At 42.2% G+C, this 14,482-nt stretch overlaps 1 protein-coding gene across 1 annotated transcript; it reads right to left on the bottom strand.

Moving 5' to 3' along the window:
* Positions 1 to 8,858: 8,858 nt before the first annotated feature.
* On the bottom strand, positions 8,859 to 13,401 carry Rps4x (ribosomal protein S4 X-linked). The gene is made up of 7 exons (XM_027920169.2): positions 13,382 to 13,401; positions 12,376 to 12,453; positions 11,821 to 12,001; positions 11,261 to 11,358; positions 10,243 to 10,414; positions 9,559 to 9,716; positions 8,859 to 9,037 (listed from the first exon to the last, which is right to left on the bottom strand). Exons 1-7 carry the CDS (start codon positions 13,382 to 13,384, stop codon positions 8,936 to 8,938), a joined length of 792 nt encoding a protein of 263 aa, XP_027775970.1. The 5' UTR covers positions 13,385 to 13,401; the 3' UTR covers positions 8,859 to 8,935.
* Positions 13,402 to 14,482: the final 1,081 nt, after the last annotated feature.

The following is a 14,482-nucleotide window of genomic DNA, read 5'->3' as shown; positions in this document are numbered from 1 at the left end:
TGGACGATTCCATTTAGTTTGGTTTTCTCTGCATTACCCCTGCATGGCCAAGATCCTCCAGCGGTAGCAGCTTGCTCTGTCTCTGCGACCTGCAGTTGCAGTTCGTGTACTCGCGCACCCTGCACTTTTTTTCTGTGGCACGTGGGTGCTCCAAAAGTTTTTTAGTGGCAGACGCCAGCGTTACCATCAGATATTAAGTTAGTCTGCGTTCGGCATTAAGGTCAAGTCATTTAAGGGTTAAAAGCACTGCTGGCCACAGGGGCTAGGACCCCATAGCGAGCAGCAAGTAGCAGCTAAAGCCTTTTGTCCCCAGCGGCTGAGTTACAGCCATTCTGATTCATAGGACAATCACGTAGCAAAGAGGTCAGTACAAACTTTCTGAGTATTGACAAAAACAATTGAAAATTGAAACTTACTTCTCTCCAGGTAAACATCACAACATTTTCTCTCACTCTCCTAGCACAAACTTATAGAACATAAAGCCCAACAAATTTTTTATAAAGGTTTACAAAAACAATTCAAAAAAGTCCATAAAAGCGTTCTTTCCATGGAGAGGACTCAACAACACAGCCCATTAATCACCTTAATAACTCTTTACATTTATTTAGAGTCTCTAGAATTATACCTCAATATTAAAAATTTTAACGTCACAGATTTTCCTTCTGTCTAATTTACTTACTTTCTACAATTCTGCCCACAATACTCTGCAATCCTAAGCATGCTTAACTTCTGGAGAGAACTTTCAACTTCATTAAACTTTTAATATCTAAATTGGAGTCCCCTTAAGAGCCAGCACTTGTCACTTTTGTCCCGGTGGCTTAAAGACTAAGACCTTTCGCCCCCACGTTGGATCCAATTGCCAGGTTTCTGTTCTCGCGACTAAAAGGCTCAGGGGTTACTCCAGTTGAACTGGGCTAACTGGGCTACACGAAATAACCACACAAGAGACACAAATAACTTTTTCATTGGGGTTGCTGTGATGGCTCCTCTGACCTTAAGGGTCCACAGGAAGAGAGAGAGCACGTGCTGACCCCTTTTATTGAGGAGAAGCTATTCAAATGAGGCAAGGGGTCAGGTTTCAGGGGGCTGAGTCTATCTTCATGATGTCCACTGTCAGCAGGTTGACGGACATCTTGGTAGGCCACACCCAAAGGCACAGTAAGAGAAGGGGACACACACAAGGCACTTCCATGGACATTTCTATCCTAAACAGGGCAAGGGGTTATATTACAAAGGAACAGGTGAGTGTGAGAAACTAATGTGACTCCATTTTTGAGAAACCAGCCTCTACCTCAGAGCAAAGCCTGTCCAAGGAAGGGGGCGTGACCCTTGTCCTTGGAAAGACCCACAGAGCACTCCTAGGCACATACCCACCCTGCTGAGTTGTTTGTCTGTAAATAACAGGAGAGGTCTGTGGCGCCAGGTGTCCCTGACTCAGTTAGGCTAGGTGAGGTCCCATAGCAACCCCCCTAGCAACCTCCAATCAGTATGAGACAGGGAGAATACCTGGAATGCCAGATGACCCCCAAGTAGTTTATGGTGGTTGATAAAAGTTGGGAAACCATGTAGTTTAGCACGTACACCCCTCATGGCCTAAACCAATCAGTTCAAAAGAATTCCCTTCTTGTACTAACCAATCACCCCTACCCATCTTGTTCCCGCCACTGAATGTGCTAATCAATGCTAAGAGTTGGTTTTTTTTTTTTTTTTAATTTTCCCGCGGTATGGAGTATCCCCGAAAAACCTATAAAGTCTCACTGAACAAAGGACCCGGACTCACTCCCTGGGACCGCTGAGTCGGGAACGGTTGTGGGTCTAGGCTCGAGCTTGCAATAAAGACTCTTATGTGATTGCATTGGATTCAGCTCCTGGAGGTCTATTGGGGTCCCACGAATCTGGCATAACAAGTGTAGCTCCACCCATGGGGCTGTAGCAAGACATACCCATGCACGAGACACCGTCCCTCAAACCCAAGAAGGGTGGGGAAAGCTCTGCCACATTTCTGTGACTGAGCGCCTCAGCACCCAGCGGGGGAGTGTGACTCAGTCATGTGCAAGGTTGGTCTCTCACAAGGGAGATCTTGTCTCAAAACAAAAAAGAGGGCTGGGGATGTGGCTCAAGCGGTATCGCGCTCGCCTGGCATGCGTGCGGCCCGGGTTCGATCCTCAGCACCACATACAAACAAAGATGTTGTGTCCGCCAAATACTAAAAAATAAATATTAAAATTCTCTCTCTCTCTACCTCTATCTCTCTCTCTCTCTCACTCTCTCTTTAAAAAAAAAAAAAAAAGAAAAAAGAAAAAGGGCTGAGGGTATAGCTCAGTGGTATGCTTTGTGTTCCATTCCCAGTACCATACACAAAAAAGATGCAGATTAAGAAATTGAGGGTATATAGCTCAGTGGTAGAGGGCTTGCATGCCCAAGGATCTGGGTTAGATCCCCAGCACCTAAAAAAAAAAGGAAAGAAAAAAAATGCAGATTAAATTTGGAAGTGGATGAGGCAGTGGCACATGCCCAGCTACCCAGGAGGCTGAATCAGAAGGATGGCAAATTTGAGGCTAACTTTGGTGATTAAGTGAGATCCTGTCTCAAAACAAAACAAAACAACAACAACAACGACATGTCGTTGGGGATCTATCTCACTGGCAAAGTGCCCCTGGGTTCCCAATACCCCCTCCCCCCCAAAAAAGTGCTGTGATTGTAACTATTACAATATACTATTGTAATTATTACAATATACACCGTACAAAAAAAATTAAGAAAATTTTCTTTCATCATCCAAAACATATTATCTGATTCAGCATAGAGTTACTCATGTCATTGACAAACAAGTGATGTTTCAACATACGTATCTTTTTTGTTTAATTTGCTAATGTGAACAAAACTATTATTCAACACCCTTGAGACTAACATGCCTTTGTTAATTGCAGACATAACCATAGATTGGCTGTGGATACAAGAGTTTGGCAAAAACCAATGAAAGCATTTGGTAAGAATCAACTGGCTATGTGCAAAATCTCAATAAAGAGTATTTTATACTTTTTTATTATTTGTAAATTGTCATACATCTTTTATATCGGTAAAATTTACAATAAGTTTATGTTATATATATACACACACTTTTTTATGAGTCAGTCAGTTAAACATTTATCACCACATCACTGATTCCACATGCTGACAATTGTTAGAAAATCTAGGAAAAATGCATGAACATGTCCATAGGAAAGCCCTGGAAATAAAAGGCCATTGACTCTTGGGACATTTTCTTTCTTTCTTTCTTTCTTTCATCTCTCTCTCTCTCTCTCTCTCTCTGCTTTCTTTTTTCTTTCATGATGGTGGTGCTGAACCACACACTCCTAGCTCTTTTTTTTTTTTTCTTTTTCTTTTTGGTTCTGGTTCTGGAGTGCTTTGCCACTGAGCTGCATCCCCAGCCCTTATTTATTTATTTATTTATTTAAAAATATTTTTAGTTGTAGTTATCGATGTTATTTATTTATTTTTATGTGGTGCTGAGGATGGAACCCAGTGCCTCATACATGCTAGGCAAGTGCTCTACTACTGAGCTACATCTCCAGTCCCCCTTTCTTATTTTTTTTTTATTTTGAGACAGGGTCTTGCTAAGTTATTTAGGGCCTTACTAAATTGCTGGGGCTGGCCTTGAACTTGCAATCCTCCTGCCTCAGCCCTTGGAGTCACTGGGATTACAGGTATGCACTACCATGCCCAGCCCCAGCCCTCTCCTTTTGATTATTTTTATTATTGTTAATAAAAGCTGTTGCCTCTTAGGAATATTTTTATTTGGTACTGGGGAGTGAACCCAGGGCTGCTTTACCACTGAGCCACATCCCAGTCCTTTTTATTTTTTAATTTTGAGACAGGGTCTTGCTACGTTGCTTAGACTGGCCTTGAATTTATGATCCTTTGGCCTCAACCTCCCCAGTTGCTGGGATTACAGGCAGGTGCCTCTGTGCCTGGCTGTTGGGAATATTCTTTATTATTATTGTTTATTGTGAGGACTACAACATTCTCAGAAATCAAAATGGTAGAGAAACTTTACCCACAAACTCCTTCCTGTACAAACCAAATCTTTTCATTTTTTGTTACTCCTTTTAGGCTTTAGGATTAATCTTCATGTTTGGGGAGTTTTCAAGGCTTAACAACCTGAGGCAGATGAAGGGATTCCTGATTCAGGATGGGAAATTCCTACCTGAGAAGGTAGCATCTCTCTTGGATATCTAGTTTATACCCAAAGTAACATGGAAATTGACTCCTTGGGTAGAGTTCCTGAGCCCCAGCACTTGTCTCTTGGCACCAGGAACCCAACTCAATGTCATGATGTCTGCAACTTTGTTTTTCAGTACATTGAATCCATTTGTACTCTACCACTGAGCCACATTTGCAACACTTTCTATTTTTCACTTTGAGAGATGGTTGTGCTAAATTTTCCAGGCTTGTCTTGAACTTGTGATCCTCCTGCCTCAGCCTTCTGAGGAGCTGGGATTACCAGAGTTTGTCATTGCACCCAGATGTAATTTACTTTCAAAAGGTTTAGAAATAACTGTGTGTATGTGTGTGTAAGTATAGATAGTTTCAACTTATAATGGTTTGATTTATGATTTTTCAACTTTATGATGCTGCGAAAGCAGTATGCATTCAGTAGAAGCCATAGTTTGAGACTGGGTGTAGCTCAGTGGCAGACTGCCTGTTTAACATTGCAAGAGACTCTGAGTTCTATGCCCAACACCAAAAAACAAACAAACAACAACAAAAAACCCCCAAAATAAAAAACCAACTGTACTTTGAATTTTGAGTTGTGCTCTTTTCCTAGGCTGGCAATATGTGGTAGGATGCTGGACAGTGGCAGTGAGCCACAGCTCTCAGTCAGCCATGTACATGTTCACAAGGGGAAAACACCTGAGACTTTACAGTGTGCTGCATTGCTAAGCTATGATGTTCAGTAGGTTAAGCATATTAAAATGCATATTCAATTTGTGATCTTTTCAATTTACAATGGATTCCAGCCATACCAGCCTTCTTGATGTTTCTTTTTTGATATGGGTATACAAGCCATTTTGTTTGAAATGTGTAGTTTATTCTAATGATACAGGCCTCATTGCCTAAGTCCATTAATACAATCTGTTATTAGAATATTAGAATAGAAATCTTCCCTACATTAGAGCTATTTGCTCTAAAAAAAAAAAAAAAAAAAAAAAAATCCCTAGCAAGGTGCAGTGAAATGTGAAATGTGTCTGTATTCCCAGTTATTCTGGAACCTGAGTCAGAAGGGTCATTTGACCCAAGGAATTCTAGACCAGCTTGGGCAACATAGCAATACTTCTGTCTCAAAAAAGAAACAGCAAGGAGGCCAGCGTGGCTGGAACAGATTGAGCCAGGACGAGTGGAAGGAGATGAGGCCAGAGACTAGATTGTGAAGGCCTCATAGGTCCTCATGACTTTTGATCTGAGTGAAAAAGATGGGAGCCATTTGTGGGCTGAGAGAGATTGTGATCTAACCTGACTTACACACTTTAAGCAGGATCTCTGGCTGCTGGGTTCAAACCAAAGGGGGTTATGAAATGGAAGCCAGGAGACAGTTATAGGCTTGTGCCGTGTGTAGTCTAGAATGTAGGCAAGAGTTGTTGGTGGTTCTTAGCCATTCCACAATGCATACCTATATGAAAACATGTTGTATGCCATAAGTACATACAATTTTAATTTGTCAATTAAGAAGAAAAAGAATTGTTGGTGAATAAGACCAGGATGGTATCAAAGAAGGTAAGAAGTTGTACAATACTATTTGGAAGAATGGCAGACACCATGCTATTTAGATGTTGTTTTGTAAATTTATTATGAAAAACTTCAAACATGCAGAGGTACAGAGTACTATAATCCTCCTGCACCCTTCACCCACTTTTGATATTATCAGTACATGGCTAGTCTTATTTCATCTATACCCATACCCACTTCCTCATCTACTAGATAATTATATATATATATATATATATATATATATATATATCAGGCTGGAGATCAAATCCAGGGCCTTACACATGCTAGGAAGATATTCTACCACTGAGCTATATCCTCAGCCCCTCAAGAGATTACTTGAAAACAAATGACAGATAGCTTGCTATTGCTTCTGCAAATCCTTCAGAATGTACCTCTCAAAGAAAAGGATTCTTTAAAAATATATAGCCATAATATGATTTTCTCACTAAAAATGAATAATTATTTTTAAATATCAACAAATATGGACTCTGGACATATTTTGCAGGCAGAGCTGCCAGAATTTTCTCATAAAATTATATGTGGAGTCTAAGAAAAGAAAATGAATCAAGGTTGTATCCAAAGCTTTTGACCTGAGAAACAACTGGTAAAGGAGATTTGTCAGGGAAGACTATGGGTAGACTGATCAACATGGGACAGGGGACAGGAGTGAATATAGCTTTTTGTAGTTGATCTAGCAAAAATAAAACAGGATATCAGACCTCAAAAAGTAAAAATGGGGGACTGGGGGAATAGCCCAATGATATAATATGTTCCTAGCATGCGCAAGGCCCTGGGTTCAATTTGCAGCAACAAAAGAAAAAAGCAAAAAAAATCAAAATAGTTCTGTAAACTGTAAAATACTACACAAGTCCAAATGTTTGTATTGTTCTTATTCTTACTCAATGCTGTGCTGCCATACTGCTCTCTCACTGGGGTGAGGCCCAGCCTGCTGGAGGTACAGGACATAAAACCAAACCTCATAAAGTTCTGCTTGCTTCAGTCTGTTTCATCTCAGAACCATTTGTTTGCCTCCCTGCTGAGATGATCTTCAAGGTTCCCTCCAGGTCTCAGATTTTATGAATTGAATCAAAAGACAGACACAAGCCATTTTGTTTGGAAGCCTGTAGTTTACTCTAATGATACAGACCTCATTACCTAAATCCATTAATACAACCTAGTATTAGAATGGAAATCATTCCCACATTGGGGATAGTTGCTAATTAATAAAAAATTCCTGTCCTGGTTTAATAAAAAAAAAAATCCAAACATTTAAAATGTCATTTAAAAGAAGTCTCCTGGTGATGTGGATTGCAGCCAAACACCAATTCTCCATTTTGTGTGAGATGGTCCACTAATTAACATTCAGCAAATTACTGCATTTGTGCCTAGAATCAAATTTTTTCATTATTTTTTTAAAAAAATTGAACTCAGTGAGCTTTACCACTGAGCTTTATCCCTGACCCTTTTTCAATTTTGAGTCAGGGTCTTGCTAAATTGAAAAAAAGGCTGGCCTCAAGTTGCCATCCTCCTGTCTCAGCTTCCCAAATTGCTGGGATTACAGGTGAGTACCACCATACCTGGTTTATCAAGAATCAATTTTTGTGGCTTCTCATTTTTCTACATTTTTTTTTCCTCGAGCTATGTCCTCAGCCATTTTTATTTTGAGACAGAATCTAAGTTGCTTAGAGCCTTGAACTTGCAATCCCCGTCTCTTTCTCTCAGCCTCCTGAGTTGCTGGGATTACAGGTGTGTGCTATCATTCACTTTGGCTTCTCAGCCAAAATTCAAATAATTTCTATCATCTGCTGAGCTGATGGTAAACTAGCTAGAAGCAAAGTGCTGCCAAGGTTGGTTGAGAGGGTAGCAGCAAAAGCCCACCAGCATTTGGGGACCAAGTACCCAGTTACTGGATGGAGTGCTACCCTCTGGCTTTCTAGTCTCAACCTGATTGGTTTCTCAAGGGCAAAGATTACAACTAATGAGCTCTATAAGCAAGAGAATCAAGCTTAAGCAACACCTATGTGACAAGCCTTCTTTTGTGGCCCTATTATCCACCATTTGGCTGTACTGAACCTGCAAATTCCTCCTTCTTTATGCAGAGGTCCTGGGGCTCCAGCCAACTATGCTTTGAAATCTGCAATGGGGAAGGCAGAGAAGTCTTATGGGGCCAAATCTGGACTTTTGAGACTGCTGGCACTTCCTTTAGCTGCTTATATTACTGTTTTCTGGCAAAACAGTTGGCTGGGTGATAGAGAGGTGGTCAGGGTGGACACTGTTTCAGGCTACAGTGCTTCAGGCCTCCCATCTGTTGCTGGACCATAGGCCTGGGAACCAAAACACACAGCTAAGTCAAATTATGTGCATGAATATATCACATTGAAACTCATTGTTCTGTGTAATTGTTAAAGATGCAAAGTTAGTTTATATCTTATGCCTCAGATGCCAACAATGTCTAAGATAGTATTCCAGGGCTGGGATGTGTATCCATGGCATACATGAAACCCTGGGTTTGAGCCCCAGAACCAACACAGAGAAATCCCTTCCCTTAAATCGGCCACGGTGGGATTTAGTAAGCTTTAGTCTGCAAATGCAAGGTATTGAGATGGCAAGATACATCTATAGGGGAAGTGGCTCTTCAGTGGTTAGGCAACACTGGGTTCAATCTCCAGTACACACTCAGTTTGAGGCCAACCTTAGCACTGGGGATATAGTCCAAAGATAAAGCACTCCTAAGCCATCCCAACCCCTTTTTTGTGGTGCTGGGGATTAGAACCCAGGGTCTTGTGCATGCAAGGCAAGCACTCTATCACCTACCAACTGAACTATACCCCCCCCAGTCCCCTCAGCCTTTTAAAAAATTTTTGTTGTTGATGGACTTTATAGAGAGCCCATTAATTACATAAGGTTCTCGACTTTCTTGGCACACCTACTTGCTGCCCCCTTAAATTTGGTGGTCTTTAAGGCACAAGAAGTTTCAGATCAGAGACTGTCTAAACTGAAAATTCAGCCATTTTTAATGTTATAAAGTAAAATAGCTAGTTGTAAAAACACATACATATAAATGAAAAAAATAACACAAAAGCCAAAAATCAATTCATCTGCTATATTTTCTTTAATTAAGTACAAAGACTTCTCTCTAGGTATTATCACCTATAGACCATTTATTTCACCCACTGCTCTGTTTGGCAGCCAGTCTCTTGTCTCTCTCTTCAGCAATGGTGAGTCGGATTCCTTTTCCTCGGGGAAGAGAAATCCATGGTTTGTTGCCCTGGTTTGGGGGAGAGAGAAAAAAAATCAAAACATCCATCTTATTTAATGGAACTGAAGCCTGTTGGTGAAGGCACTGGCCATCAGCTAGGCAGTCTTAAGACTCAGAGATGCTAGTTTATCAGAAATTCCCACTGCTTTCTTAGGTTGGTAAGTCATCTGTTCAACATGCTGCCCACGCATACAGATATGGATAATCCCCCTTCACAATTAATATCTCAAAACTTATTATACAGAGTAGACACTCAATATTTAAGTCAAAGCAGTACCTAAAACTCATCACTAATTTCCAAGGAGACAACAGCTACAAATAAATTTAAAGATGTAAGTTATATTCATTTCATTATGGCACCAGGTCACTAATCAAAGTGATCAGTTTCCCCTTCATGGTTCTGTGACACTGAAAAAGCCTAGGTTTGACCAAGGCCTGCCAGGAAGGAGCCCAGCCAGGCATTGCTAGTCCAGCAATATCTACATTTACATTTCCATGGAGGCTGGAAGAGAAGGATAACCTAGACTTACTTTGCCAATAACAAAAATGTTGGAGAGCCGGGTGGCAAAGCTGTTGCCATTGGCATCTTTCACATGAACCACGTCAAAAGAGCCAGGATGTCTCTCTCTGTTGGTAATCACACCAATTCTTCCCAAGTTAGCACCTCCGGTCACCATACACAGGTTACCTAGTCAGGGACAAGCAAGACACTGTGTAAACTCTTAAGGCTCAGTTCTCTTACTAATAATTCAGGACTATATCATAACCAGAGTGGTTCACTTTATTGTCAAGATTTTTCTGCCCAACCCTCCCACTATTTCCCATAGGGGAGTTTTTGAAGCACCCAGCACAGGCCTGAGAAGGTCTTTTATAAAAGATCTTGCCTCAGCCACTCCAAATATTCTCGAAAGTAAAGATACTATAAAAATGGGAGTCATGGTAGTACAAGCTGTAATCCCAGCAGCCTGGGAGGCCAAGATAGAAGGATTGTTGGGGCCAGGGGCTGGGGTTGTAGCTCAGTAGTACAGTGCTCATCTAGCATGTGTGAGGCACTGGGCTTGAATGTCAGCACCACAAGAACCTGTCTCAAAGTGGGCCTGGGGCAGATGGCTAAAAACCCCAGCAATCAAATCTCAATTGAACTTAGAATAGGGGGAAAAACAAACAAACAAACTCTTATACCTAGCCTTCAAAGATGCTCAGAGGATGCTTACCAGTGTCAAACTTGATGAAGTCAGTAATCTTGCCAGTCTCCAAATCAATCTGAATGGTATCATTCACCTTGATTAGGGGATCAGGGTATCGAATGGTTCGAGCATCATGAGTCACCAGATGAGGGATTCCTTTTGTGCCCACAAATATCTTTCTCACTTTGCACAACTTGTACTAGAAATGCAAAAGAGTTAGCCATATTTAGTTCAGCTCACATATACTATGTTCCAGGGGGGATGAAATAGTTCTTTCCAAGTCACTGTCATGGAAATGCAATTAGTAGCCAAAAGCCAACAATCCTACACAGGGCCTGCAGCAGAATAACTGTGGGTCTGACTTTTCTATCTACCTTTCACGAAAGTATGATGCACACTGCTCTAAGATTTATGTTCCTCTTATCAATGCCATCACCTCCATGTAAAAGCCCAAGACACTAAAGGGCCCTGCATCTTCCCAAACAAGGACATTAAAATTAAAGAGCAGGCTGTGGCTCAGTGGTAGAGCACTTGCCCCCCCCACACACATGAGGCACTGGGTTTGATCCTTAGCACCACATAAAAATAAAGATAAAAACATATATTCTAAAAAATAAAAAATTAAAAGACTTGGTCCAATGTCTAACACCAGGAGTCTGATATAAACCCTACTCTTTTCCTCAAGCTCTTCAAGTCTTCTGGGTCCTGGAAATAATTCTTTCCAACTCACCCTGATCTCTCCTAAACTCATGTCTTTCTTAATGGCTCCCTCTACACCACAACTGAGTTTTGCTTCGCAAACAGCAACTGCATTACCAATTCATCTAATCAACAAATATTCCACAAAGCATTTAAATTTTTTTCACTCTGATATCCTGCAGATAACAAGGCATCATTTAATTAAATTAACTTTCATTCATGGCCAATAATCTAAGAAGCCCTGACTACTGGAAAAAAACTATCAAGGACTATCAGTCTCCTCCACCACCTTCCTCTCCCCCAAAGTAAAGCTAGAATGAAGACCCAGTCTGCTTCCAATAATTACCTTGGCCTCCTCAGGTGTAATGCGATGAACAGCAAAACGACCCTTGGTGTCATAGATCAGACGGAAATTCTCTCCAGTCTTATCAATGCTGATGACATCTGATACCAAAGAGTTACAAAGGTTACTATTGTGACCCCCCCCCCCACAGAGAGCAACCACAATTCCAGAAAAGACAAAACCAGGCTGGGGATATAGCTTTGATAGAGTGCTTGCCTAGCATGCATGAGACCCTGGTTTTGTTCTTCATACCAGAACAAAAAACTGTCTTTTTTAAAAAAAAAAAGATCCTAGGTAAAATTCAAAGCAAAATAAAATTTGGTTTTGGGAAGCAATTCATCATTTGCTGCCCCAGAGTATTTATTTTATATAAGGATTTCCAGGTGTAGCCCATTTTCTACTTTCTCTGGTATAACTGTGAGAACCTAGGCCAGCCAAACTTCTCCCAATTCCCAGGCATATCATCACAGGAAACCAGAAAAGCCCACTGCTATTCCTACCAACTGCCATGTAGAAGAGGGAGATTAATCAAAAGGGTCTGCTACCAAAGGCCTCCTGCTTACCCATAAAACCGGCAGGGTAGGTTATATCGGTTCGGACTTTCCCATCAATCTTGATGAAGCGCTGCATGCAAATCTTTTTTACTTCATCTCCTGTCAGGGCATACTTAAGTCTGTTCCTTAGAAAAATGATGAGAGGAAGACATTCTCTCAGCTTATGGGGACCAGTGGATGGACGAGGAGCCTGTAAAATTGAAAACAGTAATTTTAGAAAAGTTACTGTTAGGATTTACTCAAATCTACCTCTGGTCCTGAAATCCATTAAGGAAACACCAGATCGTCATTGTTCCCCAACTTTGTTACTTACACAGGAGGTACTTAAAGCTTACAAAACTATTTTGCAGCATTTTCTCCTTAAAGGACCAGGGGCCACCAATAATTAACATTTAAGACCTGAGTCCATTTAAGTGTATTGTGTGGCACATGGAATAAACGAGGCACGAATGTGTTGAGTGAAGGGGTGCAAGTAGATAGCTCAGGGCCTTCAACAGCATAGCCCAACACAAAGAGAGAGGTATAACTAGTATGCCCCTTAAGATACAATGTGAGGATACTTACAAACACACCAGTCAATTTATCCAGCATCCAATGCTTTGGAGCTGCTACCCGCTTCAGATGCTTCTTGGGACCACGAGCCTGAAGGAAAGTTTTAAATTGCAATGCTGTTAACTGACTTCAGGTTTTTCAACAACAGATTATAAAACCTAATGTGTAATTTCTTTCAAAGAACTGACTTTCAAGTCCCTCTTCAGCAGAATGTGGACAATATTATAAAAACACAGGGATGATTAACAGTGAAGAAAGGCACACATGGCATGCACAACAAAATACCATAAGCTGCAACCAGCTTTCTCACTGTACAGGAAACATTTATAAAAAGCATGCCTGCTTACGAAGATTAGGTTCTACTGGGTGAAATGGCCAGGTTTGAACTTCAAGGCACACTGCCAGACACAACAAAAATGGCCCAGAATGCCATCTGTGCTTCTGTCAAACAGTAAAATCATCTGTTTAAGTGTCCGGTGCAAGAGTAACTTGACCTCTGCATGACCACGTGTGCTAGTCCTTTGCAAACTAAAGCCAAGAGCTGATACTAACTTCCACTTTAAAAAAGAGAAGGAAGCCCTTTTGATGCTCTATACTGATGCTTACCGGCCACACGACGTAACGTCAGGCCGTGCCAAAAGGACAATGACGAAAGAAACCCTTCTCCACCAGGCAGACGCGGGGCCCACTAGCCCCGGGCTCGCCGTCGGTACTCCCGGTCCACCCCCATGTCAGGACCAGGAGGAAAGCTGCTTCTCCCGGGGTCGGAAGATCGTGTCTGGGAAAGAGGCCCAGGCTTTCCCGCCGGCAGCACCAGATGCACCCCCCCCCAACCCCGCCTTGGGCTGCCGTTCGCGTTTGCCCTCGCCCTGGATCCAGTCCCAGCCAACCCAGGAGGCTGTGCTCCCTTCGCCTCAGCTGGGCCATCCTCTGCAGGAGTCCCAAAGACCCGGGCAACCCTGGCCTCGAGAGGATGGAGGCCGATTCATCCCAAGAGCTCGCAAAATCCCTGCCTTACCATGGCTGCTCTAGGCACGGAAAGAGGCCCGCCTTCTTCCGGTGCGCGAAGAAATTGGGGTCGGAGGCTGCGCGCGCCGGAGCCTCGAACGCTCCGCCCAACGCAAAACTTTCCTGGCGTGCCAGAACTCTTTTGCCACCTGGTGGTGGGAGGTCAGAGGTTCCAAGCATGGGAACGACCGCCGAAGGAGCGTCCTGCTTGAGAGCAATTTTGACCCTCCGCCCCCACCGCCCGGTCCTGCCCTTCCTCTTCCCACGGGTGCCGAGCTTCTCATGTGGGCGTGGTTCTGCGCTGAGTCGTGGGAATTTAGACATGAATGGGACAAGATCCTTGCCTTCAAGGAGAGTGCCAAGTGTGACTGGTGTAAATCCCACTTACAGATGATTATATAATCAATAGAATACATTTTAATAAATAGAATATTTTAATAAATATTTAATAGTATTTCTTTTTGGTTCTGTGGATTGAACCCAGGGGCGCATAACCACCGAGCCACATCCCCAGCCCGTTTTTATTTACTTATTTGTTTGTTTATTTATTTATTTAAATTTGAGGCAGGGTCTCGCTAAGTTGTTCAGGACCTAGCTAAATTAGTGAGGCTGACTTTGAAATGGCAATCCTCCCTCAGTTTCCCGAGGGGCTGGGATGAACAGCGTGCACCACTGTGCACAGCTAATGCTATTAAACATATTTTGTGTCATCTTCCAAATTCCCTCCCGCCAGTCCATACTAAGAGTCTGGAAGAACCAACAACATTTTTTCCCCTCTTCTTTGCAGACTGCAGAGGGGATGGGCTGCACCCCTGAACCTATTAGTCTTCCTCTCTCTATCCCTCTCTCCCTGACACCCTTCCAGGTTCTGATAAGAAAGTTCTTTACCTCTTTGAGATCACCTTTTTTTTTTTTTTAGAAATGAGGGACCCTTGTCATAGAGTGTCAGGGAAGAGAGGGGAGGTTAGAGATCATCTAGTTACATAAATAAAGTATAGATCTGGTCATTGCTATTTCTCTACTTTTAAGCTGCCTTTGGTCCTCCATTTTCTGCTCTGAGTGAGTAGGTCCAAAGCTGCATTTGGACCCCAAGGCCCTCTTAGCCAATCAC

This window comes from Marmota flaviventris, chromosome X (assembly GCF_047511675.1).
Source record: "Marmota flaviventris isolate mMarFla1 chromosome X, mMarFla1.hap1, whole genome shotgun sequence".
NCBI lineage: Eukaryota > Metazoa > Chordata > Mammalia > Rodentia > Sciuridae > Marmota > Marmota flaviventris.
Note: the sequence above shows the minus strand (reverse complement) of the source record. Positions and strands in the feature narration are given on the sequence as shown.

What these genes read in the sequence shown, in the direction of transcription:
- Rps4x (XM_027920169.2), bottom strand. An exon ending in CTACCCTGCCGGTTTTATGG is followed by an intron (nt 11,359 to 11,820) that starts GTAAGCAGGAGG and finishes CTTTGGTATCAG; the next exon opens with ATGTCATCAGCATTGATAAG. An exon ending in ACATTTTTGTTATTGGCAAA is followed by an intron (nt 9,038 to 9,558) that starts GTAAGTCTAGGT and finishes CCCCCAAACCAG; the next exon opens with GGCAACAAACCATGGATTTC.